General features: G+C 35.4%; 1 protein-coding gene across 13 annotated transcripts in view; it reads right to left on the bottom strand.

The window, feature by feature from the left end:
- The window catches only part of ZNF644 (zinc finger protein 644), a 115,870-nt gene that overhangs the window by 65,106 nt on the left and 23,674 nt on the right, over positions 1-27,090 (bottom strand). For all 13 annotated transcript variants that reach the window (XM_028489164.1, XM_055084478.1, XM_024119637.3 and 10 more), the window contains one exon: positions 14,532-14,592. In XM_028489164.1, the coding sequence (XP_028344965.1) occupies positions 14,532-14,575 (44 nt within the window). In that variant the 5' untranslated portion in view covers positions 14,576-14,592. Of the gene's footprint in view, positions 1-14,531; positions 14,593-27,090 lie in introns of those variants that run through there.

Below are 27,090 nucleotides of genomic sequence, written 5' to 3'. Positions count from 1 at the left end.
ATGCCGCGGAGCGGCGGGGCCCGTGAGCCATGGCCGCTGGGCCTGCGCGTCCGGAGCCTGTGCTCCGCAACGGGAGAGGCCATAACAGAAGGAGGCCCGCATACCACAAAAAAAATAATAATAATAAAATAAAACTGAAAAAGCTTTAGCTAGACTGACCAAGAAAAAAAAAGAGAAAACTCAAGTTACTAAAATTAGAAATGCAAGAGGGACACTACTACCAACCTTATGGAAGTAAGAGGGGCATAAGAGTGTACTACAATCAATTGTATACTGACAAGTTAATAACCTAGGTGAGATGGACAAATTCCTAGAAACACATGAACTACCAAAAATAACTCAAGAAGAAATAGAAAATCTGAAAAGACCTATAATAAGTAAAGAGATAGTTTCAGTAATCAAAAATCTCCCTAAAAGAAAAAGCCCAAGACCAGATGGTTTCACTAGTGAACTCTTCCAATCATTTCAAGTGGAATTAATAATCAATCCTCAAATTCTACCAAAAATAGAAGAGGAAACACTTTCTAACAACTCTATAAGGCCACCATTAAACTGATTTCAAAGACATCATGAGATAAGAAAACTAGTGACCAAGATTCCCTATTAATATGGATGCAAAGATCCTAAACAAAATACTAGCAAAATATATCTATAACCTACTAAAATGATTATGTATCATGACCATTTAAGATTTATCCCAGGAATTCAATGGTAGTTTGATATAAGAAAATCAACCAATGTAACATACCACATTAACAGATTGAAAAACAAAAACCAATAGAACATCTCAATAAAAGCAGAAAAAGCATCTGACAAAATTATACACCCTTTCATAACAAAAACACTTAATAAAGTATGAATATAAGGGAAGCTCCTCAACCTGATAAAGACCATCTATGAAAAACCCACAGCCAACATCACACTTTATAGTGAAAGACTGAAAACTTTCCCACTACGATCAGGAACAAGACAGGAGGTCTGTTCTTCCCACTTCTATTCAACATTGTATAACAGGTTGTAGTTAGGGCAAACATGAAAGAAAAAGGAATAAAAGGCATCCAGATCAGAAAGAAATAAACTATCTCTACTTGCAGCCTACATGATCTTATATAAAGAAAACCCTAAATAATACACACACACACAAAAAACCCCTATTAGAGCTAATAAACAAGTTCAGAAAAAATTGCAATATTTTTTGCAATTTATTTTTCAACAACACGAATATAGAAAAATCAGCTGCAATGAAAAATCTGAAAATGAAATTTTTAAATTCCATTTACAATAGCATCAAAAAGAATAAAATACTTGAGAAAAATTTAAATAAAGAAGCAAATTAATATACAAAAAAACTAAAAAACATAGTTAAAGGAAATTAAAGAAGATATAAATAAATGAAAAGACATCCTGTATCCTGTGTTCATGGTCTGGAAGACTTTATATTGTTAAGATGGCAATACTACCACCTAAAAGCCATCTACAGATTCGGTGCAATCCTCATCAATATCCCAACAGTGTTTTTGTCAGAAATAGAAATGCTGATCCTAAAGTTCATATGAATTTGCAAGGGATCCCAAATAGCCAGTACAACAATCTTAAAAAAGAAGAACAAAGTTAGAGGACTCAATCTCCGAAATCAAATCTTACTTCATAGCTACAATAATAAATATGGTACTGACATAAGGATATACCAATGGAATAGAATTGAAAGTATAGAAATAAACCCATAATAGCCAACTGATTTTCAATAAGGGCACTAAGACCACTGAATGGGAAAAGTCTTGTCTTTTCAACAAATGATGCTGGGATAACTGGATATCCACATCCAAAGGAATAAAGTTGGACTCCTACCTCACACCATATGCAAAAATTAATTCAAAATAGATCAAAGACCTAAATATAAGAGCTAAAATTATAAAACTCTTAGAAGAAAGCATAGGAAAAAGTCTTCGTGACCTTGGATTTCACAATGGATTCCTAGATATGACAAAAGCAACAAAAAATAAAACAATAAATTGGGTTTCATCAAAATTGAAAACTTTTGTGCATTAAAGGACGTTAAGAAATGAAAAGACACTCTATAGAGTGGGAGAAAATATTTGCAAATTATTTTTCTGATAAGGGTCTAGTCTCCAGAATATATAAAGAACCCCTACAACTCAACAACAAAAAGATGAACAATCCAATTTTTTAAATGGGCAAAGGACTTAAATAGACATTCTCCAAAGACAATCTATAAATGGCCAAGAAGCACATGAAAAGATGATCAACCTCATTAGTAATTTAAGAAATGCAAACCAAAACCACAATAAGATACCACTTCATACCCACTAGGATGCCTATAATCCAAAAATTGAAAAATAATAAGTGTTAGCAAGGATACAGAGTAATAGGAATCTTTGTACATTCCTCGTGCGAATATAAACTGATGCGGTCGCCATGGAAAAGTGTGGCGGTTCCTCAAGAAGTTAAAACACAGAATTATCACATGACCCATTAATTCCACTTCTACATATATATAGAAAAGAATTAAAAACAGATATTCAAACAAAGGTACAGAAATGTGCACAGCAGCACTATTTACAATAGTCTAAAAGTGTAAGCAACCCAAACACCCATCCACAGACCAGACGAATGGATAAATAAATTAGCATAGTCATACAATAGAATGTTTCTCGGGCATAAACAGGAATAAAGTACTCATCTGCTACAAAGTGGATGAGCCTAAACAACATTATGTGAAATAAACATGACACAAAAGGTTACATACTGTATGATCTTATTTACACGAAATATATAGAATAGGGAAAATCACAGAGATAGAAAGCAGATTCATGGTTGCCAGGGGCTGGGAGGAGGGAGGAATGAATAGTGACTACTTAATGGGTACAGGATCTCCTCCTTGGGAGTGTCGAAGTATCTTGGAACTAGTTAGAGGTCATGGTTGCACAATATTGCAAATTCACTAAAAGGTCACTGAATTTTATACTTTAAAATTAATAATTTATTTTAGGTGAATTTTCCCTCAAAGGAAAAAAAGCAATTGCATTTCTATATACTAACAATGAACATACAGAATCTGAAATTAAAATCACAATACCACTAACGATCAATCCAAATAAAATGAAACACTCAGGTACAAACTTAACAAAACATGTAAAATATCTGTATGGTGAAATTACAAATGCTGATGAAAGAAATCAACCTAAATAAATGGAAGATAGAGTGAAGACTCAATATAGTAAAGATTTCAATTTCATTCTTCCCAAATCAATCTATAGGTTTAATGCAAATCCTATCAAATCCCAGGAAAGATTTTGGTAGATACGTGTAAGCTTATTTTAAACTTTATATGAAAAGATACAGGCCTTAGTATGGCTAAAACAATCTGTAAGAATAAAGTGGGATGAATCATTCTACCCTAAATTAAGGCCTACTATACAGCTACAGTAGTCAAAACAGCACGGTATTGGATAGACATATAGATCAAAGGAACAGAACTGAGAACCCAGAAATAGATCCACACCAATATGCCCAACTGATTTTCGACAAAGATCCAAAACAGGTCAACAGAGGAAAGGTAGCCTTTTGCAACAAAATGGTGCTAGAGCAATTAGATGCTCATAGGCAAAGGGAAAAAAAACCTTGAATTAAGTCTTACAACTTGAAAAAAATTAATTCAGAATGGATCACTATGAACTTGGATGTAAAATGCAAGTCTATAAACCTTTTAGAAAACAAAACAAAACAAAAAACATCTTCGGGATCTAGGGTAAAGAGTTCTTCGACTTGACACCAAACGCACAATTCAAAAAGAAAAAATTGATGGGCCTCTCAAAATTTAAAACTTCTACTCTTCAAAAGACCATGTTAAGAAGATAAGACAAGCTACAAAATAGGAGAAAGCATTTACAAGCCCCGTATCTGACAAAGGACTAGTGGGTAGAGTATATACTTCTCAAGACTCAATATAAAAAAAACAAAAAAACCCAATTAGAAAATGGGTGAAAGACATGAACGGATATTTTGCCTAAGACAATATAAAAATGCAAATGAGCACAGGAAAAGATGTTAAGCATCATTAGCCATTAGAGAAATGCAAATTAAAAGCAAACTGAGATATCACTACGCACCTTTCAAAGTGGCTAAAAAAAAAAAGTGACATCTACCACCTAATGTTGGCAAAGATGTGGAGAAACTGGATCGTTTATACACTGCTGGAAAACAATTTGGCCATTTCTGATAAAACTAAACATGCAACTAGCATGCAACCCAGCAATTGCACTCTTGGGCATTTATTCTACAGAAATGAAAACTGAGGTTTACATACAAACCTATACACAAATGTTCATATTAGCTTTATTCATAATATCCCCAAACTGGAATTGACCCAGATGTCCTTCAATAGGCGAATAAACTGTGGTACACTGACACCGTGGAATACTACTCGGAATAAAAAGGAATGAACAAATCGATGTACACAGTAACTTGTATAAATCTTGAGGGAACTGTGCCGACTGAAAAAAGCCAATATCAAAAGATTATATACTGTATGATTCCATTTGTACAACGTTCTTGGAATGACAAAATTATAAAAATGGCAAACAGATTACTAGTTACAAGGGATTAGGGGACCAGGGGAAGGGAAGCAAGTTGGCTATAAAAAGGCATCCCTCGGGGTTCTTGTGAGGGAAGTGTTCCATAACTTGACTATATCAAAGTCAGTATGCTGCTTATGATATTGTATTGCGGTTTTTGCAAGATGTTACCACTAGGTAAAGGGTACAGGGATCTCTGTATTATTTCTTTTAACTGCATGTGAAACTACAATTACATCAAAATTAAACTGCCCTCTTCAAAAATGCCAAGATCATTAAAGAGAAATAAAAGATGATATAAAGGACATTACTGAAACAACTGGTAAAGTTTTAACATGAGCTATGGATTAGATAGGACAATAATACTGCAACAATGGTACGTTTACTGACAGAGTCCTTATTTTTAGGAAATAGATACTGACGTATTCACAGATAAATGGACATGATGTCTGCAAATTAGTCTCGAATAGTTCAGGAGAAAAATGACAACAAATAAATACGTGTATAGATACAGATAAGGAAAACACAAATAAAGCAAATGTCGCAAAATGTTAACTGGTGAATCTGGGTATGAGTACAGAGGAGCCCTTTATACTATCTAGTAACTTTTCTAAGTGTGAAAGTGTATCAACATTAATTTTTTTTAATTATCAATGAAAAAAATAAAAAATAAATAAAATTACCAATGAGAGTAGTTGGGCAACAATACTGTATTATTGCTCCAAAATAATACCCTCTCCTGAGGGTGAAGGAGAAATGGGTGAGAATCTAAATGAGATAAGACTACATATTTGATTACAGCTTTTTATGCATGGTTTCTTTTCTTCATAGCAAAATTATTCCACAGCTCTTATGAGAGGCAGTATAAAAAGCCTTTAAGAGCATAAACTCTGAAGCTAGACTACCTGATTCAATTCTCAGCCCTTCCACTGCTAAGTCAATTAAACTCATTGTATCCCAGTTTCTTTACCTGAAAACTGAGGATTGAGTTGATATTTTATAAAGTACTTATAACAATGCGTGGCATATAGTAAGCACTACATAATGTTAAATAAAAGAAATCTGGGCTTATCATGGTTTTGGTTTTAATCAATCAGATTTAAAAAATCTGCTTGTTTGTCAACTGTGGAGACAGTAAACATTATATAAACTTTTGTTTATGAAATAAATCTAAAGTTATCATAGTTTAAGTTTTAATCAGTCAGTCAAAAAATATAAGAGCCTATCACCTGCCAAGGGTACTGTAGGAGATGTTATTATTTAGTATCTTATTTATTATCTTGTCATGCTTTTAAGTCATTGAATCAATAGGTTGTTCAGTTTACAATCATCACAGATATACAGAGAAAGTAACTTCCTAGGGACTATGGCCTCAAGACAGAGCCAAGATTTAAGTTGAACTTTCTTGGATGAGTTAAATTTCAAGGGTACAGATGAACTGAGGATGAGAGTGGTGATATGAGTAACTGTGAAAGTGTCAGGATTTTCCAAGAACAATGATAATCAATTAGGCTACAGCAAAATGTTTATTTAAAAAAACAGTAGGAGAGGAAACATTAAAGTTGACTGGAACATGAATTTGAAAGCTCTTGAATGTAAGTTTTAAAAATTAAAATTTACCCTTAAGGAGCTGTTAAATGTGTTTTTTTGAGCAAATAATGTAATTAGGGTAACTTCCTAAAAAACTGAATCAAATGATCTTACAGAAATAAAATGAAGTGAGCAAAGACATATCACTCACAGATGAATACAATAGAGAGGATAAACAAAACAGCAATGGGAATGGAAAGGAAAGATACACATTACACTGACAAGGTAAAAGCAAAAAGACCTAGTAACTAACCAAATCTTTAAGACAGAAAGTAAGCAGTGTAAATATTCAGAGGGATTTTGGTCTCAATGACAAGAGAATGGGGCGCTAGCAAGAACAGGTTTTGAGAGTAAAGGTGACTAATTCAGTTTAAATATGGTGATGTTAGAATACACAAATGAAAGTATCCAAACTGATTGTGATTTTAGTAGAAGACATGTTTCAATAATATCATTAAAAATATTTCTGATTAGGGCTTCCCTGGTGGTGCAGTGGTTAAGAATCCACTTGCCAATGCAAGGGAGACGGGTTCGAGCCCTGGTCCGGGAAGATCCCACACGCCATGGAGCAACTAAAGCCCATGCACTACAGTTACTGAGCCTGCACTCTAGAACCCACGAGCCACAACTACTGAGCCTGGGTGCCACAACTACTGAAGCCTGTGCGCCTAGAGCCCATGCTCCACAACAAGAGAAGCCACCGCAGTGAGAAGTCCACGTACTGCAACGAAGAGTGGCCCCTGCTCGCCACAACTAGAGAAAGCCCGTGCACAGCAATGAAGACCCAACACAGCCAAAAATAAATAAAGAAATATAATAAATTTATTGAAAAAAATATTTCTGATTAGAAAGTGAAATATGTTTGTTGGAATGGAAGGAAGGCAGTATAAATATGAATGGTTACAGGGTAATTTAAGGGGGGAAATATTACTCAAGTAAAAGAATAATCTTTTAAGTTGGAAGAACTAACTTGTCTGCCACACCTGTCATTTGACTAAAAATAAAATTTGATTAGATATTAAACGTTATATATAAACATTGACTGATTATTCAACAAATGTTTATTGAGTTCCTCTGTGCCAAGAACGGCTCTAGATGGTGAGTATACCATGGTGAACGAAGTAGGCAAAGTCCTACTGTCACATATACCTTTTTTCCTAATGATTTGCTGAATCACAATTAACCTAAAGACTTCATGACCAGGACTTCCCTGGTGGTCCACTGGTAAAGAATCCGCCTTCCAATGCAGGGGACACGGGTTTGATTCCTGGTCGGGGAACTAAGATCCCACACGCCGTGGGGCAACTAAGCCCGCACACCACAACTACTGAGCTCGCGTGCCTCAACGAGAGAGCCTGCGTGCCACAAACTACAGAGCCCACGCACTCTGGAGCCTGCGCACCACAACTAGAGAAAACCCACATACCACAGCTAGAGAGAAGCCTGCGCGGCACAACGAAGAGCCCGTGTGCGCTGCAATGACAGATCCCGCATGCCTCAACGAAGCTGCTGCATGCCACAACTAAGACCAGATGCAGCCAAAAGAAAGAAAGGAAGAAAATAAATAAATAAATATTAAAAAAAAAAAAAAGAGTTCATGACCATTTTAACCTAAACTTTGCTACACAGGCAGGAAAATATCTAAATTATAAAATATCAGAGTTCATATTTAGCTAATATGTATTAGACACTATTAATGGAAATCCAAGATTTAACACATTTAATATATCCTTAGGCTATTCAAGTATCTTTGGTAAGACTATTGCCATCAATAGTATGATTAATTGTTCATTAATGGTATTAAATCTTGTTTGATTAAGAGTAAGCAGAGACTAGAATCTAATAAAAACAGCAGCTCATAAATTTATATGCAGCAACTCATTTTCAACAATATTTAGGTCAACTGAATAGCTCATATATAAAGATGCTTTGTAATATCTTGCAGAGAGATATCAAAACAAAAAATAAATTTGTGAGATATTATGAAGATTTAATGCTGATGACTCTCAGATCTCTTTAAGTTACAGGTCTCTGGCATCTAACTGCCACCTGACATTTCCACTCAAATGTCTTGAGCTACTTCAAGCTCAATATAGCTAAAATTTAGCTCTTGTTCTCTACAAACCTGCTTCTTCTCTACCGTTCCTATCTGTGAATATCGCACTACTGCCAGGCCAGAAACATGGATATCATCCTCAACTCCTTTCTTACTCTCCTACCACCAATTCCTTTACAATTCATCACCAAAGCTGATCTATTTTCTTGTCTAAATCTCTCTTAAATCCAACTACAGCTTTTCCATTACAACCACTCTGTTAATCCAACTTCCTTAAAGTGACTTATAAGACCCTCAATAAAATAGCTCAAGCCTTACTCTGTCTTATCTCTTGACACTAGCCACTCCTCTCAGCCTCACTGCATGTAAAACACTACACTCAAGACATACCATATTTCTTTCAGTTCCACCAATCTTCCCTTTCTCTTACCTCTCATCCTTTCCACGTGCCACTTCCTCTACTAACAAGAGTCTTTCCCCAACTTTTTATCTAGACAAATCACCAAAAGTTCCTCCAAGTTTTAGTTTAAGTGTCACTTCTTCTGGGAGGCCTTTCCATATTTCCATTTAGTCATTCAATAAATTTTTATCATTTAATAAACATACTGTCCTAAGTGCTTATATATCAATAAATAAAACAGACATGGTCTTTGTAATCCAGGACACAGACTATCACAACATTAATCACATTTGATTGTAATTACATATTTAGTCATCTTTCCTCCTCAGACTAGTAACTAGTATCAAGTATGAGCTACAACCAATTTAACTATAGCAACCAGTTCATAAAACACTGAATGAATCAACAAAACATTAAACAAATATTTACCATCACGTGAGAGGCCCACAGTCCCCAGCCTAGCTAGGAGACTCTAAAAGGTTTCAAATGTCTGCTTTAATGGTCATCTCAAAAGAACGGTAGATCAGAGGTCAGAAGACAGGTTCTAATTCCATCTTTGCAACTATCTACCTGACCTCAAGCCAGTTTTTTTTCTTTTCTTACTATGAACCTCATACCCTTAAATGTAATATTATAACATTTAAATTAATGATCAGTATGGAGCCTTTTACAGTATAATTTATTACTTGGTGGGTTCAAAATCAGACTTGGTAAAAAAAAAGTTTGAAAAAGCCAAACAAGGAAGTAGTTCAAGCAATGAATTCCTAGGCTGTAGTAAATTGTAAACTTGAGTACACTTAAGTAAATATCAGTAACTCTGACAATATGGACATCCAGTTAAATGAAACTGTTTCACAAAATAATTTCTGGAAACTAAAATAAGAGCTTCAGTTCACACCCCTCTGTCCATACTTTCCCAAGGTCATCCTACAATCAAAATTCTATTCTTTCCTTCAGGGTACAATTCAAATATCACCTCTTCTATAAAGCCTTTCTCATTATCTTCCTTCAAAATTCCCTCCTTAGTCCCACTATACTCCCCTATACATACCAGTCAGTATTCTGTTCATGACTTATAATTAATTATATAGAACTGAGATTCTAATTACCAATGCATACTTAACATATAGCATAGTGCCTAGAACGTTAGGTTTCAATAAAGGCTTACTGAATGCCTTGTTTTATTTAGCACCTTTATTTACAGTTTAGACCTACTATAGAAGACTAAACTACAGCAATTCCAAAATTATTTGGTCTGACAGGACAGTTTTATGGTTTACTGTTTACATATTTGAATGACATTTGCCACATTTTTTTCTTTACTGCTGAAGGCAGCAAAAAAATAATGACAAACAAGGAAAGTTTTCAAATGCTTGAGTTCCAAGAGACAACAGATTTTGGTAGCATGCTATTAATCTAGACTTAATTTACCTAATACTTAGTAATGGCTTTTATTTTCTTTCTACAGACTATGCTGACATTAGTTTGTAGCAAACTATAAAGAAATTCATCATAAGAAAATATTTATCCTAAATAAATAGCTTTATGAAGGGAACAAAGAAGACAAACAATCTGGTTATTCAATATTAAGTAACTGAAGGCAGTACATAAAACATGAAGGTATGTTAATTGATGGATTTAACAATAAAAAAAAAATCTTTTGCAAATTATATGTTCTCAATGGATTAAGCTATGATGAAGGTGATATTTCAAGCCTTTGAGAATCTCACAAAGAAATGCACAGTCAAATAAATACCACTTTTCAACGATCAGACTGGCAAAGATTAAAACACTGGTTAATATTTAGCAGGGTCTGGGAAAACAAATATTCTCAAAAACTGCTAATAGAATATTAAGTGGTACAATCTCATTTGCAGTATATATATCAGAATTAAAGTGTACACATCCATTGACCCAGTAATCCATTGCTACAAGTTATCCTATAGATATTCTCACACAATCACAATGATATAGTTAAGAATATTTACTGCAGCACTGCTCTAGCAGCAAAAAAAACCCCTGAGATTTACCCAAGTATTTATTAAGAAGGAAACAGGTATATTACATGTAATGCATATATGAAAAAAATGTCCAAGACATATTGGAAAACAGTGACAAAACAAGGCAGAATACATACCAGCCATTTTGGATAACTTATGGGGAGTACAGGGCTGAGCAAGAGAGAAGAGTTTTACTTCTTATTTTAAATATTTCTGTACTGTCTGCTTATACATATAAGCATATGTGGCTTTTATATAAAAAGATAAAGCTTTGAAAGTACTAAATGTTACTTGGCAATATATTTGGAAAAGGTTGAATGTACATTGTGCAATCTTATGTAGAATTAGAAACAAACAATTTCATTAATTAAAAAGTTTTCTTTTTCACAGTACAACAAAGGGAAGCATATCTACAGTACTACTAAAGAATGGAAGCACGGAAAGGTTAATTTGGAAATTAATGAAATTAAACTAATATGAGACATTCATAAAGAACTTTAAATCCCTGGATTCAGGAATTCTGCAAAATAAAAAAGCTTAGCAGCATCTGACTGTGTTAAATATTGAAGTACAAAATGAAGAGGAAGTGTCTGAAACTGAGGTATACCTGTCAGCCTCTGAGAAGAAAAACTAGTCTAAAATCTCTTAGAGACACATAAGTCAAGCAATCTCAAGGGTAAACTTCTCTCAATACTCAAATTTTATCAACAAGAGAACTAAACACACTTTACATCCAGAATGAGATAAAAGAAATAACCAAGGTTCTACATTTGATAAGAATCTGTGTCTAAGAAAAATCCTTGCAGGGAGACAGAAGGAACAGCACGAGATGGGGTCAATGCCCAACTCTGTGTTCAAGCTTTATGGTAGAAGCTGCAGAGAGGGAAAGCAACAAATTGATCCCAGTGGGGAAGAACCTCTCCTTGCTTTGGACTTGCTAGAAGGCAATAAAGTTTCAGGCATAAAAAAAGTCCAGGTGACTATGATAGCCAACCCAACTAGTCCAATTCCAAACCTCAGAGAAGAAAACTAGCGCAAAATGCTTTAAAATTTTTTTAAAGTTTCATTTCTTAAGAAAGCATATTGTTTATATAAATTACAGATCTATAATGATAAAACATAATCTTTAAAAATACTTCTCAGCAAACAGCAAGCTTCCTAAGCTATAGGAATCAAAAATGTTACCATTCCAGACTATGATTCAATTTTTTCCTCCACTCCAACAGTTTTTTACCCCCAGGAAAATGAGGAAAAGTTTTCTTCACTTCTTAAAGATGTGACCAGTTTTCTTAATCTTCTACCTGTATTAGTCTAACACATCTTTTAAAATCTTTAAATGAAAGAAATAACTAGTAGGAACTCACAAAGAGAATACTTCTAGTAGCAAATACTCCAATTTCCATAGCATGGATTAATGCCTTTATTTGGAAAGAGTAATCAAAATCAATGACACTCAACCTTCCTTAAGGTCTGGACTAAGAACATTAGCCATTTTATTCCAACTGGACTGAAAGAAGACTAGGAGGATATTTTATTTCTCTTTCCAAAATGCCTGTAATGCTACTTCTGGATTACCTTCATTGGCTCTTTCCTATAGTCCAACAGCAACTGAAATGCCAATGCTCTCATCCCATTCCAGCCAGTACTCTGAACCCCTAGTGTTAGAGAGAGAATTTTGTTGGCTGTTCTATGTTTAACAAATCACTAACTATACACAGTACTCTGGCACTGTGCTACTAAGATAAATAAGATATGGATGGTATCTACCTTCAAAGAGCTCACAGTCTAGTTAGGAAAACAGACTACTGCAGTATGGCCAGGTCTGGCTCAAAGGACAAGATGATGCTTGAGATGGACTATTTCAGGAGATTAGCTGACAACCAGGAGAAAAGACATTAGCAGTTGGGGAGGTAAGGGGGTAGGAAAGAGTGACAACATATACACAGAACTAAAACTAACACTATGAACATCATATTTGGTTTATTCAGATAATTCTAGGCATTCTGGAATAGCTGCAGTGAGATCATTATATACCATGTTATGAGTTTACATTTTATTGTGTAGGTGATGGGTGACAATGAAGGAGACAACTAGACGAAGGAAAGCAGTGTAGCAAGTTGGCAAGTGAGGTCAGAGACATGGAGAATACAATAAACAAAATTATAGAGAAAATACATAAAAATTTGTATTATGGTCATACAATGGAATATTACTCAGCAATAAAAAATAATAAACTACTGGTACTCACAACAACATGGAGGAAACTCAGAAACATTATGTTGAATGAAAAAAGCCAGATACAAAAGAGTACATATTACATAACTCTATGTACATAAAGTTCAAGAACAGGTAAAACTAAGCTATGCTGACAGAATTCAGAAAGATGCTTACCTTGGGGGAAAGGCTATTGGATTGGAAAAGAAAGAGCACGAGGAACTTTCTGGGACAATGACAGTGTTCTACATCTTAAATTACATGGTGGTTATACATGTAAACATATACATAAAAACTCATTCAGCTCTATACTTTAAATTTTGCACATTTTACCATACATAACTGAATAAAAATGTAAATTATACCTTAACCAAAAAAGAAAAGTGATACATAATCGTGCTGGAATAAAATCAGAATAAGTTAAACCAGTGTCACCCCATGAGCAATATCTAACTTGTAAGAAATCAGAACAAACATTCTAATAGACACCATATTCAACTAGCGAACAAAAATCACTAGAAGACTTTAAGTACAAAACTCTAGCTTCTTCTCCCCTTCAGAAAGATATATAGGCAAGTGTTCCTTATAATAAATGCTGTGAAAATAAAGTTTCTAAAGAAAAAGAAATAGCTCACTATTAACCAAAAAATAAAAATTTTCTAGACAGCAGTACCTGCCTTATAGGAGGTACCATAAAGATTAATAAGGTGTGAGAAGCACTTAATACAGTAAGTATTCTCCACACTACCACTACTATTATTACTACATAATACCAATAAAATGGAAACTTTCCTTCAGATTATGCCTAAACCACTAATTGAGAATACACTATTTAACTGCACATAATTCAACTACAGCACTTCTCATCCTAGGCTTTTTTTTTTTTTTTTTTAACCATTGAGATCAGCAAGTTCTTGACAGCTGAAACATCTAGTTAGATTTAGAAAGACCCAAGTTAACTGCAATGGAATCAAAGTATTCTTTTTTAATCTGTTTATATCCTGAAGCCATGTTCACTTACCAACAGATAGTAAATGCACCTTTTTAACATTTCAAAAACTTATATTATTAAAAAAGCAATCTTTCACATATCAGACCAAAAGTACATGATCACAATTCAATTTTCTGAAGTCAACAGTCTTAAAAAATGAAAATAGATCAGAATGCTAAATTAGAAGTCATTCAGTAGAGATACAAAAAAATATTAAAACAATCATTTATAACTCTGAACATTATATTAACATACAGAAGTCATAATTTGGCAAATTCAGACAACTGTAGAAGTGCTTTCTTTGTTAATGGAAATAAGAAAGTAAAATGCACAGAAGCAAAGACTACTCAAGTACTATAACCCACTAAGAAGGGAACACTGAAGCAACCTAGCAAATCTCTTACTGAATTGGTTTCCGAGTGGCTAAACCAAACATCAACTTGATTTCTGAAAGTGTTTAACAGTCACTGGAAACTGCATACTTTAGTTGCACAATTTGACACCTGTATTTTCACTTCCATCAAATCAACTGGACCAAGTGCATCAAAAAGTTGGTTCTTTGTATTTCAAAATTTAATTTAAAAACTCATTGATTTTGGATTTGGAGGCACGCTTTTTCAACATAAATTTTTTGTATTATTCCTACTTTGATATGTAATATTTAACAAAGTTGCCTTCTACTTACCTTGATTTTGTCTTATTAACATCTCGTTGCAAGAACAATCTCATTCGAAATTAAATCAAACCTGAAAGAATACATGTAAAGGCAATCATTTAGTTTTTTTCCTTCAGGTATGAATAAATACATCTATGATACACTATTCTCTTAAATTAAAAAACTATAAATTGAATTATTACAGTAACCTTCAGGAAACTATTGCTAAGTACCATTTTTTGAGGAACAATCATCTATTCAAATGAGAAACAAACTTTTTAGTTCTCGTTTTCATTAATATTAATAGTATGGCAATAGCATAATTAAAATTATTACTTGTTAATAAAACACACACTTCTATCTATATCAATGTTTATCTAATATTATTACATACATACCAAAAAATACACCAAAATGTTGAAGAAAAAAAAACAACAAGAGATGGCATAAAAGTGTATGTTAATAGCCATAATAATGGCTAACACTGATTAAATACTTACTAAATGCCAGGGAAGATTATTCTAGAGAATAGTGTATATTGATACTCTCCTGCTTCCTCAATTTAGCCTTCAATCTAGTATAAGGTGACCTCCACCCCAACACTCCACTGAAAATTTACTTGTCAAAAATCTACCCACCCCTAATTTTATCACACTTCACAAATGATGAAACTCAATATATCTTACCCTGAACTCTACACATCACCTTTCCCCCATTCCTAAAACCAGCTTGTTACTCTTCTGAATTTTTATTCTCAAAAAATGGCACCACCATATCTACTACTATTCTCACCTAGATTACTGTAACTGTTCTATTTCTAGACTCACTATCCTCTCAAATTCATCCTTCCCATAACTATGTAAGTAATCATTTTGCAATGGCTACCCTGAAGACATCACATCTATGCCTCAAGGCCTTCAATAGTACTCATCAATGACCTAAGTCTTATCTATTTATGCCCAATCTTTACTCTCCCCTTCACTCCACGTTTCTACTATACTAAACCCCTACAACTCCCAGAAGAGCCCATATGCTCTCTCAGCTTTCCTGCCTTTTCACATGGTGAACTATACCTACTTTCTCTCTCTCCTTAACCTTGCTAACACCTTTCTACTAGTTTTTCGATATTTAGCTCAGTCACCCTGGCAGATCCTTCTTTAACTTCTTCAACTATGTAAAGCTGTGTTTCTCAATTGTTATAGCAACTAGTGATAGCTCTATGTCAATTCTGTTTACCTGTGTGTTTTCTGAGCTACAATGCGGACACACTGAGGAAAAGAATTCATTTATCTCATTTCAGCACTTTCACTGGATAGCACATAATAAAAGCCTAACAATGTAGGCAGAATGAAAGATTAGAAATTTTGTATTGTATCCCCAAATGTACACAGGGATACAGAAGATAAAGTAAAATTCAGGCTAATAAGTTTATCCACATTTTCAAGGACTAGAGAAAAAATTCATATCACTTCTGGATCCCAGTAACATTACTTTATAAAATGACTACATCTAAGTAAAATACAACTGACAAAAATTAGCCCAGTGCAACCTTTTATTGAGTAAATGAATTAATTTCACGGATTATCAGTACCAAGATTTGGTACTAAATGTTTGTATCTCTACAGAAAACAAAGTTTGTGGACAATAAATCCTAGACTAATTTAAGTATTAGCATTAAGCAGAAAAACTTTGGAGAGGATAGGGAATATGGTTTTAATACTAATAATGTCAATAATCTAGAAAAGTGGTTCTCAAACTTCAGGGTGCATAGGAATGACCCAGAGGGCTTGTTATGCAGAGATGGCTAGGCCCTACCCTCAGAGTTCCTGATTTGGCAGGTCTAAGATTGCAGCCTGATCATTTGTATTTCTAAGTTCCTAAAGTGATATTGATGCTGACACTTCTGGGACCACCCACTGAGAACACAGGCCTAGAATTTTTTGCATAATGTCCAGAAGAGATGAGAATATTCTGCCACCCACTGCCACCAGCCTTTACCCACCCAGAACTAGATACTGAGACCTATTACAAACGAACTATAAATCAAAGTGGGAACATCAGAAGTCTACTATGAGTTGCTCAGTATGATAGGCTAAAAAATGGTCCTACAAAAGAAATCCATATCCTACTCCCTCGAACCTGTAAATTTTACTTTATATGGCAAAAGAAAAAAAGTGTCTTTACAGATGTGATTAAGTGAAAGATTTTGAGATGGAGAGATTATCCTGGATCATCTGGATGGGCCCTAAATACAATCACGTGTATCCTTATAAAGAAGAGGACATGGAGACATCTGACTATACACAGCGAAGGTAAAGACAGAGCAGAAAGAGATATGAAAACACTGGCCTTGAAGACTGCAGCCAAAGCCAGGAATGCCAGCAGCTACCAGAATTGAGACAAGGAGAGGAAAAGATTCTCTTATAGAGTCTGGAGAAAGATCATCACTGCTGACACCATGATTTCTGCCCAGTGATACTGACTTCAGACTTCTGGCTTCCAGAACTGTGATAGAATTAAGTTTCTATTATTTTAAGCAATCTGGTTTTTGATAATTTGTGAGAGCAGCCTAAGAAACTAATATATTGATGATAATGGCAGGTTCTCTGGGAGATAAATTAGAAACACTACATAAAAGATGTTATGGACTGAACTGTGTCCCCATAAAATTCCCATGCTGAAGCTCTAACTCCCAATGTAACTGTATTTGGAGATAGGGCCTGTAAGGAGGTAATTAAGGTTAAATAGGGTCATAAGGGTAGGGCCCTAATCCAATATGACTGGTGTCCTTACAAGAAAAGACAGAGACACCAGGGATGCAGGCTCAGAGGAAAGGCCGTGAGAAAACAGCCATCTGCAAGGAGACAGGAATTAGTGGAAACCAAACCTAACTCTCAAATCTTGGACTTCTAGCCTCCAGACCTGTGAGACAACAAATTTCTGTTGTTTACGCCACCTCATCTGTGGTTTTTTATTATAGCAGCCCTAGCAGACCAATACAAAAGGATATGGATATACATGTTTGCACAACAAAGTGAATGTACTTAATGCTACTGAGCTATACACTTCAAAATGTTTAAAATGTTAAGTTTCATTATATGTACATTTACCACAATAAACAAAACAAAAGCATACACAAATACTACACACAATAACTGACTTTAGCTGTTTAATTTTTTTACCTTGTTCTGCTCACAGCTATATTTCAAAGTCTGGGGGGAAAAATCCACTTTTAATTGTATCTGTTCCCCAAAGAGACAAACCAGGCCATTTTAAACACTTTATTTTTTTAAAAGGTGGATTTTATAAGGAAGTTTGATAGAAAGTTCCTTTTAAATCCATACCTTAAAAGTATAATATAATTAGGATATTCTTTAGGCGAATACTGGAAGGGGGATACAGAAAAGAGAAAACACTTAAAGTAACTGATATAACTGGTTTTACCTCAAAAGGTACATTTTAAGAGAAAACTGCAAACTAAAATGTCAAATATATCCTCCCCAAAACTCATAATCCCAGTCTAATCATGAGAAAAACATCAGACAAATTCCAGTAGAGGAAAATCCTACGATATGCCTAACCAATACTCCTCAAAACTGTCAAGGTAATCAAAAACAAAGCCTTAAAGAACCTAAAGAGAAATGACAACTAAATGTAATGCAGTATCCTGGATGGGATCCTGGAAGAGAAAAAGAACATCAGGTAAAAACTAAGGAAATCTGAATAAACTATGTTCTTTAGTTAATAACAATGTAACAATATTGGTTTATTAACTATAACAATTGTACCAGACTAAAGTAAGTTGTTAATAATAGAGAAAACAAAGTGTGCATGGGGGAAGAAGGAGAGTGTGGGAAGTCTTTGCACTATTCTTTTCAAATTTTCTATAAATCTAAAATTTCTAAAAAGTAATATTGGGACTTCCCTGGTGGCACAGTGGTTAAGAATCCGCCTGCCAGTGCAGGGGATGCAGGTTCGAGCCCTGGTCTGGGAAGAGCCCACATGCTGCAGAGCAACCAAGCCCATGTGCCACAACTGCTGAAGCCCACACACCTAGAGCCCGTGCTCCACAACAAGAAAAGCCACTGCAATGAGAAGTCCATGCACTGCAATGAAGAGTAGCCCCTGCTCACTGCAACTAGAGAAAGCCCGTGCACAGCAACAAAGACCCAACGCAGCCAAAAATAAATAAATAAACAAATAAATTTATTTTTAAAAATAAATAAAAAGTAATGTCTTCATTTTTCAAGTATTTTAAGTATATTGAAAAGGCATGAACATATTTTAGAAAATTAAACACTGACAAATTAGAAAAGGCTTCAGGGGCTTCCCTGGTGGCGCAGTGGTTGAGAGTCCTCCTGCCGATGCAGGGGGCACGGGTTCGTGCCCCGGTCTGGGAAGATCCCACATGCCGTGGAGCGGCTGGGCCCGTGAGCCATGGCCACTGAGCCTGTGCGTCCGGAGCCTGTGCTCCGCAACGGGAGAGGCCACAACCGTGAGAGGCCCGCGTACCACACACATACACAAAAAAAACCCAAAAAACAAAAAAAGGCTTCAGAATTAAACCCTGAAGTAAACATAACACATCAAAAATATGTATAAGGTAGGCCACAAAATAAATCTTACCAAATTTAAGACTGAAATCGTGCAAACTATCTTCTCTCACCACAATGAAATGAAACTAGAAATCAAAAGCCAAAGGAAGACAGGAAGATCCACAAATACAAGAACTAAACAACTAACTCTTAAACAACCAATAGGTCAAAGAAGAAATCACAAGGGAATTTAGACAATATTAGGAGACAAATAAATATGAAAACACACATACCAAAACTAATGGGATTCAGTGACAGCAGTACTAAGAGGGAAGTTTATATGCTTACACTAAAAAAGGAAGATGTTAAATCATCAACTTAACTTTATACTTAAATAAGAACAAGCTAAACCAAAAGTTAGCAAAAGGAAGGAAATAATAAAGAATAAAGCAGAGATAAAATAAAGAACAGAAATGGGGGGAAAAAAATCAACAAAACCAAGAGTTTGTTTTTTAAAAGATCAACAAAATTGACAAATTCTTAGCTAGACTAAGAAAATAAGAGAGAAGATTCAAATAAAATTACAAATGAAAGAGGGGACATTATAACAAATGCCAAAAGGATTATAAGACATTACTATGAACAATTAGCTGCCAACAAATTGGACAACCTAGAAGAAACAGATAAATTCCTAGAAACACATAACCACGATGACTGAATCATGAAGCACTAAAATATCTGATCATACCTGTAACTAGGTAAGGAGATTGAAGCAGTAATCAAAACCCTCTCAATGAAGAAAAGAAGAACCAGATGACCCCACTGGATAATTCTACCGAACATTTAAAGAAGAATTCTCCTCAAACTCTTCTAAAGAACTGAAGATAAAAGAACATGCACAAACACATTCTCATTCAGGGTAATGAGGTCAGCACTACCCTGATACCAAAGCCAAAGACGCAACAAGAAAAGAAAACTACAGACAAATACCCCTGATGAATATCAGCAAATATCCTCAACAAAATACCAGCAAACTGAATTCATTAGCACATCAAAAGAATGATACTCACCATGACCAAACTGGATTTATTCCTGGAATGCAAGGATGGTTCAACAAATAAAAATCAATTGATGCAATACATCATATAAACAGAAGGAAGGACAGAAACCACGTGACTACCTCAATTAATGCAGAAAAAGCATTTGACAAAACTCAATACCATTTTATGATAGGAACATGCAATAAACTAGAAATAGAAGGAAACCACTTCAACATAGTAAAAGCCACATGAGAAAAGCCCACAGTTAACATCATACCCTACAGTGAAAGACTGAAAGTTTTCTCTCTAAGAGCAAAAAGAAAGTAAAGATGCCCACACTTGCTACTTCTACTCAACACAATACTGGAAGTACAAACCAGAGAAATTAGACAGGAAGACAAAATAAAAGGCACACAAATTGGAAAAGTAGAAGTAAAATTACCTGTTTGCTGATGACATGCTCTTATACATAGAAAGTCCTAAAGATTCTTTAAAAAATGTTAAAACTTCTTTAAAAAATGTTAAAACTAATAAATGGTTTCAGCAAAACTGCAGGATACAAAACCAATACACAAATATCAGTTGTGCTTCTACATATTAACAATGAACAATATGAAAAACAAAATTATGAAAACAATCCCATTTATAATAGTGCTGGGAAATAAACAGTGCTGGGAAAACTGGATCAAAACATGCAAAAGGGGCTTCCCTGGTGGCGCAGTGGTTGGGAGTCTGCCTACCGGTGCAGGGGACACGGGTTTGTGCCCCAGTCCGGGAGGATCCCGCATGCCGCGGAGCGGCTGGGCCCGTGAGCTGTGGCCGCTGAGCCTGCGCGTCCGGAGCCTGTGCTCCGCAACGGGACTGGAAGTACAAACCAGAGAAATTAGACAGGAAGACAAAATAAAAGGCACACAAATTGGAAAAGTAGAAGTAAAATTACCTGTTTGCTGATGACATGCTCTTATACATAGAAAGTCCTAAAGATTCTTTAAAAAATGTTAAAACTTCTTTAAAAAATGTTAAAACTAATAAATGGTTTCAGCAAAACTGCAGGATACAAAACCAATACACAAATATCAGTTGTGCTTCTACATATTAACAATGAACAATATGAAAAACAAAATTATGAAAACAATCCCATTTATAATAGTGCTGGGAAATAAACAGTGCTGGGAAAACTGGATCAAAACATGCAAAAGGGGCTTCCCTGGTGGCGCAGTGGTTGGGAGTCTGCCTACCGGTGCAGGGGACACGGGTTTGTGCCCCAGTCCGGGAGGATCCCGCATGCCGCAGGGCAGCTGGGCCCGTGAGCCATGGCTGCTGAGCCTGCATGTCCGGAGCCTGTGCTCCACAGTGGGAGAGGCCACAACGGTGAGAGGCCCGCGTACCGCAAAAAAAAAAAAAAAAAAAAAAAAAAAACATGCAAAAGAATGAAGTTGGATTTTTACCTAATACAACATTAAAAAATTAACTCAAAATAGATCAAAGACATAAACATGAGAGCTAAAACCCTGAAAAAAAGGCAAAAAGCTTCATGAGATTGAGTTTGGGATATGACACCAAAAGCAGAGACAACAGAAACAAAAATAGACAAAGTGGACTACCACAAACTTTAAAACTCCTCTTCTTCAAAGGAATCAATAGATAGAGTGAACAGGTAATCTAAAGAATGGAAGAAAATTTTTACAAATCATATACCTGATAAGGGGTTAAATATCCAAAATATGTAAGTAACATTTACAACTCAACAACAAAAAAAACCCAAAAACAACCTGATTAAAAAATGGGCAAAAGATCTGAATAGACAGATATCAAAAAACATATACAAATGTTCAAAGAGTATATGAAGAGATGCTCAACACTGCTAATCATAAAAAAATACAAATCAAAACCACAATGAGATATCATTTCACATCTCAAGAGAATGGCCACTACCAAAAGAAAAGAAAATAATAAGCTTTGGAAAGGATACAGAGAATTGGAACTCTTGTGCAGTGTAGGTGGGAAAGTAAAATGGTGTAACAATTACAGAAAATAGTATGGCAGTTCCTCAAAAAATTAAAAACAGAATTAGCATATGATCCAGTAATCTCAGTTCTGGGTATATACCAAAATAATTCAAAGTAGGATCTCAAAGAGATATTTACATACTCATATTCCTTGTAGCATTATTCAAGAGGTGGAAACAAACTGAATGTTCATCAACAGATAAATGGATAAAGGAAATGCAGTATATACATACAATGGAATATTATGTAGTCTTTAAAAATGAAGAAAATCCTGTTACATGCTACATCATGGATGAACTTGAGGACATTATGCTAAGTGAAATAAGCCAATTACAAAATAACAAATATTGTATGATTCCACTTGTATGAATTATCTAACATAGTCAAGATAACACAAAAAAAAGGTAGAAAGGTAGGTGCCAAGGGTTAAGGATGGGGCAGGGGGGGATAAAGTTAGTGTTTAATGGTAGAGTTTCAGTTTCACAAAATAAAAAGTTCTAGAGATCTGGCTGCACAGTACAAATATTCTTAACACTACTGAACTGTACAACTAAAAATAGTTAAGACTGTAAATTTAATGTTGCGTATTTTACAACTTAAAAAAACAAAGAAATATCAAGAAAAAAATACAAGGGCTAAGATGGAATAGCAAGGATTGAGGTTGCCCTCCACCTGAAAAGCCTAAGAAACCAAAAAATATATATGAAATGAAAGTTTTCAGATATTAGGCAGTCACTGATGGTGAACCCTAAAAGAAGAGAAACAAATGCGGTGAGCCTTCCAACATTCCCAACTTACCACCTGAAGAAAATACAGCCACCCAGGGAAGAGCTACCAGATAGAATATGATGGTCTCCCTGAACTGAGGAGACTCAGCTGGAAGTCCAACGAAGCCATGACAGCTAGAGATTGCAGGGCAGAATACTGGAGAGAAGACAACTGCATAGAGCTACCATACCCTTAAGTATTCAGCTGCATAATGATTAGAACAAGCCTGTGTGGAAACTACCCAAGGTGAAGGAAAGAGCCACTCAAAAGGATGAGAGGAATTATTGCCCTAGTCTCACACAAAGTCAGAAATAATGCCTGTTCCCTTTAGAAAGAGTATAAAACCTCTTAAGTCAGGCAGCACTAACTATAGCAACCCTAGATTAAATGCTTTTGAAAGACAGACCCAAAAGGGGAATGTAGCTGAAGAGGGAAGAATTACAAAGTGGCAAGAGGAAACTTTTGGGGGTGTTAAATATATTCATTATCTTGTTTTGTGGTGATGACTTCCTGAGTGTATATATATGTATCTCAAAAGTTATCATACTGTATACTTTAAATATGTGTATTTCACTGCATGTCAATTATATCCCAATAAATCTGTTTTTAAAACTTCAATTACAGGGCTTCCCTGGTGGCGCAGTTGTTGAGAGTCCGCCTGCCGATGCAGGGGACGCGGGTTCGTGCCCCGGTCCGGGAAGATCCCACGTGCCGCGGAGCGGCTGGGCCCGTGGGCCATGGCCGCTGGGCCTGTGCGTCCAGAGCCTGTGCTCTGCAATGGGAGAGGCCACGGCAGTGAGAGGCCCACGTACCACCAAAAGAAAAAAAGTAAAAAACTTCAATTACAACAAAACTAACAACCCAATTATAAAATGGGCAGAAGATTTGAAGCAGCACTTCACCAAAGATATATGAATGACAAGTAAGTACATGAAAACATGCTCAGTATCATCTGTCAATAGGGAAATACAAATTAAATCCACAACAAGTTATCACTACACAACTACAAAAATGGCTAAAGTTAGTAAGGCTGACCATACCACGTGTTGGCAAACATGTGAAGGAACTGAAACTCTAACTCACACATACAGGAAGATAAAATGGTACAATCACTTTGTAAAAACAGTTCCACCATGTCTTTTTTTTTTTTAGTATTTTTTTAAGTCTTTATTGAATTTGTTACAATATTGCTTCTGTTTTATGTTTTGGTTTTTTGGCCACGAGGCATGTGGGATCTTAGCTCCCTGACCAGGGATCGAACCCACACCCCCTGCATTGGAAGGAGAAGTCTTAACCACTGGACCACCAAGGACGTCCCAGTTTCACCATTTCTTAAAATGTCAAACATACACCTACTCCTAGGTATTTACCCAAAGAAATGAAAGCATATGTTCACACAAAGGCTTACATACAAATAATCATCTTCATATGTAATAGCCAAAAGCTGAGGGAAAATATGTCCAGCAACACACTATTCCTTAAATCATATCTGTAAAATGGAATAAGAAGAATTTAACTAATGACATATGCAACACAGATGAATCTGAAAATAATCATGCTGAGTGAAAAAGAATGCTGACAAAAAGATTTCACACTGCATAGCTTCATCTACATAAAATTCTAGAAACTCAAACTACTCCATAAATGACAGAAAGCAGATCAATCATTGTCTGGGCATTAGGGGAGGAGCAATAAATAGGAAAGGATTACAAAGGAGCATAAAGAAACCTTTGAGGATAAAGGATATGTTTATTATCTTGTAGTGATGATTTCATGGGTGTATATAGATATCAAATCCGTTCAAACTGCACACTTTAAATGTGTGATTTATTATATGTCAAAGGTACTTCAATAAATCTATTTAAAATATCACAATATGCAAAGAATAATAAGCAGGGAAAAAATAAAGTCAAATCTCAAATTAAGAAGGTTAGAATAATAATAATAAACACAAAAAACCATTGTCATTTATAACTAAAAGAGTAAAGATACAAATTAATCATCTATTAACACCTACAACTCATAAGACAACTGGCACTACAATTACCCTGTATTTGGTAACTCAATACATGAACAATGCTTCCAAAATCTCATCAGACACATCCCATTAAACAAGTAAAGCAAGTCACCTGGACTACTGGACAGATCAATGTATTTAATTTACACTTGTCACAACTTCTATACTTAAACTCAATTCCTACTGAAATATAATGGGGCTCGACCTAGAACAAAATAACATCAAAAATTAATTCTACAACATGAGTCAAAAAGTCTGTCTGCAAAAATAACCCCAATTCTGTACCATCCCATTACTCATGCACTTGGCAATAAGGCTTTGCAGTTTCTCCTACCAAGAGGTAGAATCTTTCCCCAGTCCTTTCAATTCTGGGCTTGACCTTATAAGGAAGATCAGTAGAATGTAACAAATGTCACAGTTTGCCAGTTCTGAGCTAGACTTCAAGAGACCATGTATGCCTCTGCTCTCTTGGAGTCCTGCCACTACCATGAGAACAAGTCCACTCTAATCTGCTGGAGGACAAGAGGACAGCCCAGATGTCCCACCCCAGGCCATCCTAGAGAAGCCAGCCAAGAGCAGCAGAATCACCCGCCTGAGCTGCTTCTGAATGCAGACTTAAACGAGCCCTGCCAAGACTAGAAATACTGCCTGACTCATAGACTTGTTCTAATAGTAAATGTTTGTTTTAAACCAAGTTTTAGAGTAATTTATTACACAGCAATAGCTAACTGATATAGCAACTCTATCTTAAAGATAACATATTATTCTTATCCCTAGAAAGAGTTATTTTAGATTAACAATTGATCTAGGTCTCTTAACTTTTGAAGGCAAGGGAAAAGGAGACATAAAAATCTTTTAGTATTTTACTAACAGTGACTCTAGAAAACGTCACAGTTTGTCAATCTCAAAGATATATAAACTGAGCAAAATCATTTTTACAAGTAATGTTATCAGTCAACTACACTCTTTCATGAAATTTTATTGCTAGATTTACTGGATTCAAGAATACAATGAAATCTTTCAGGATATGCCATAAATCTATATAAACTGTTGCAGAGCAATCTGCTACCTTACCTAACATTCTTTTTCCTATTTATGCTAATGGTATCTTCCTTTAAGGAAACACTCTTACTCAACTATTAAAGCTGCACCAATCTTAGGCCCACCCCTGGATCAAGGGATGAACAAGTGATACCCAGGCTGATCAGAGTACCTTGTTCTCCTAGCCATCATAATTTTATTATGGATGGGAATGTAGTCTAGAATGGGAAATTTGGAATCCTTCTCATGATGTTTTCAAGGACTACTGGGAAAGGTATACTCTTCAGTGGAAATAACAGCTATGACAATGATGTAGATCATAGCAGACAGTGGCCATCTTTGCCACCTCATGGAGATTAACATATTTAGGAATAAAGTCACCACAGAAAAAAATCAAAGCCAAGAGACAGAGACATTATCCTAAAGCTATCATTTGCACTCATTGATTCAAACATGTCAATTCAAATAACTGCAATAATAGCAGAAGAGGTAATATTTATCAACCCACCCACTGAGACCTACTAGAAAAACTGAGCAAGATATTAAAAACCGTCAATTTGATGGCATCAAAAAGTTAACACAACAGTGAACAATGACCAGGCCAAGATCCAAGACAAGATGGAGACCTACAGATAGAAACCCAGCACCTGAGGATGCTTTTACCTTTGGGTTATTTGCCTATCCACCTGATGCAGCTGAGAAACTGATCATTATTTCTGACACTGTTGTAGAGCTAGTGGGATCAAATGGAGATTGCAAGGTTCAGAACTGGTGAGTACCATACTAAATGTTACCCAATATTTGAGTTGAGATCCTAAAGGACTAAGCTGTAGTGAACCAGAAGTAAAAAAAAAGTTCTTACATGCACTGCAGCCCCACCTGAACACATCTAGGTGGCCAAATAAAAAATCTCAATCCTTAAAATTTAATTAAGGTAAACCCAGACTGCTGGAGACCTCAGGTATGGCACGAACAAACAAAAACTATCTCTGGAGAAAGATAATATCGCCAAAGGGCTCAGAACTGAGGCATGGAAAAGCAGTTGTAAATTTAAATGGAGAAAGCATGGCAGTGAGAGAACCAAAAGAGGAATATAACAAAAATTCTCAGGGTAAACTTTGCCCAAATCACTGGATGACTGATAAACTATGTACGCACAGAGGAAAACTGAAGGAGTTG

The sequence above is a fragment of the Physeter macrocephalus genome, chromosome 4 (genome assembly GCF_002837175.3).
Source record: "Physeter macrocephalus isolate SW-GA chromosome 4, ASM283717v5, whole genome shotgun sequence".
NCBI lineage: Eukaryota > Metazoa > Chordata > Mammalia > Artiodactyla > Physeteridae > Physeter > Physeter macrocephalus.
This window is presented reverse-complemented; position numbering and strand designations above follow the sequence as displayed.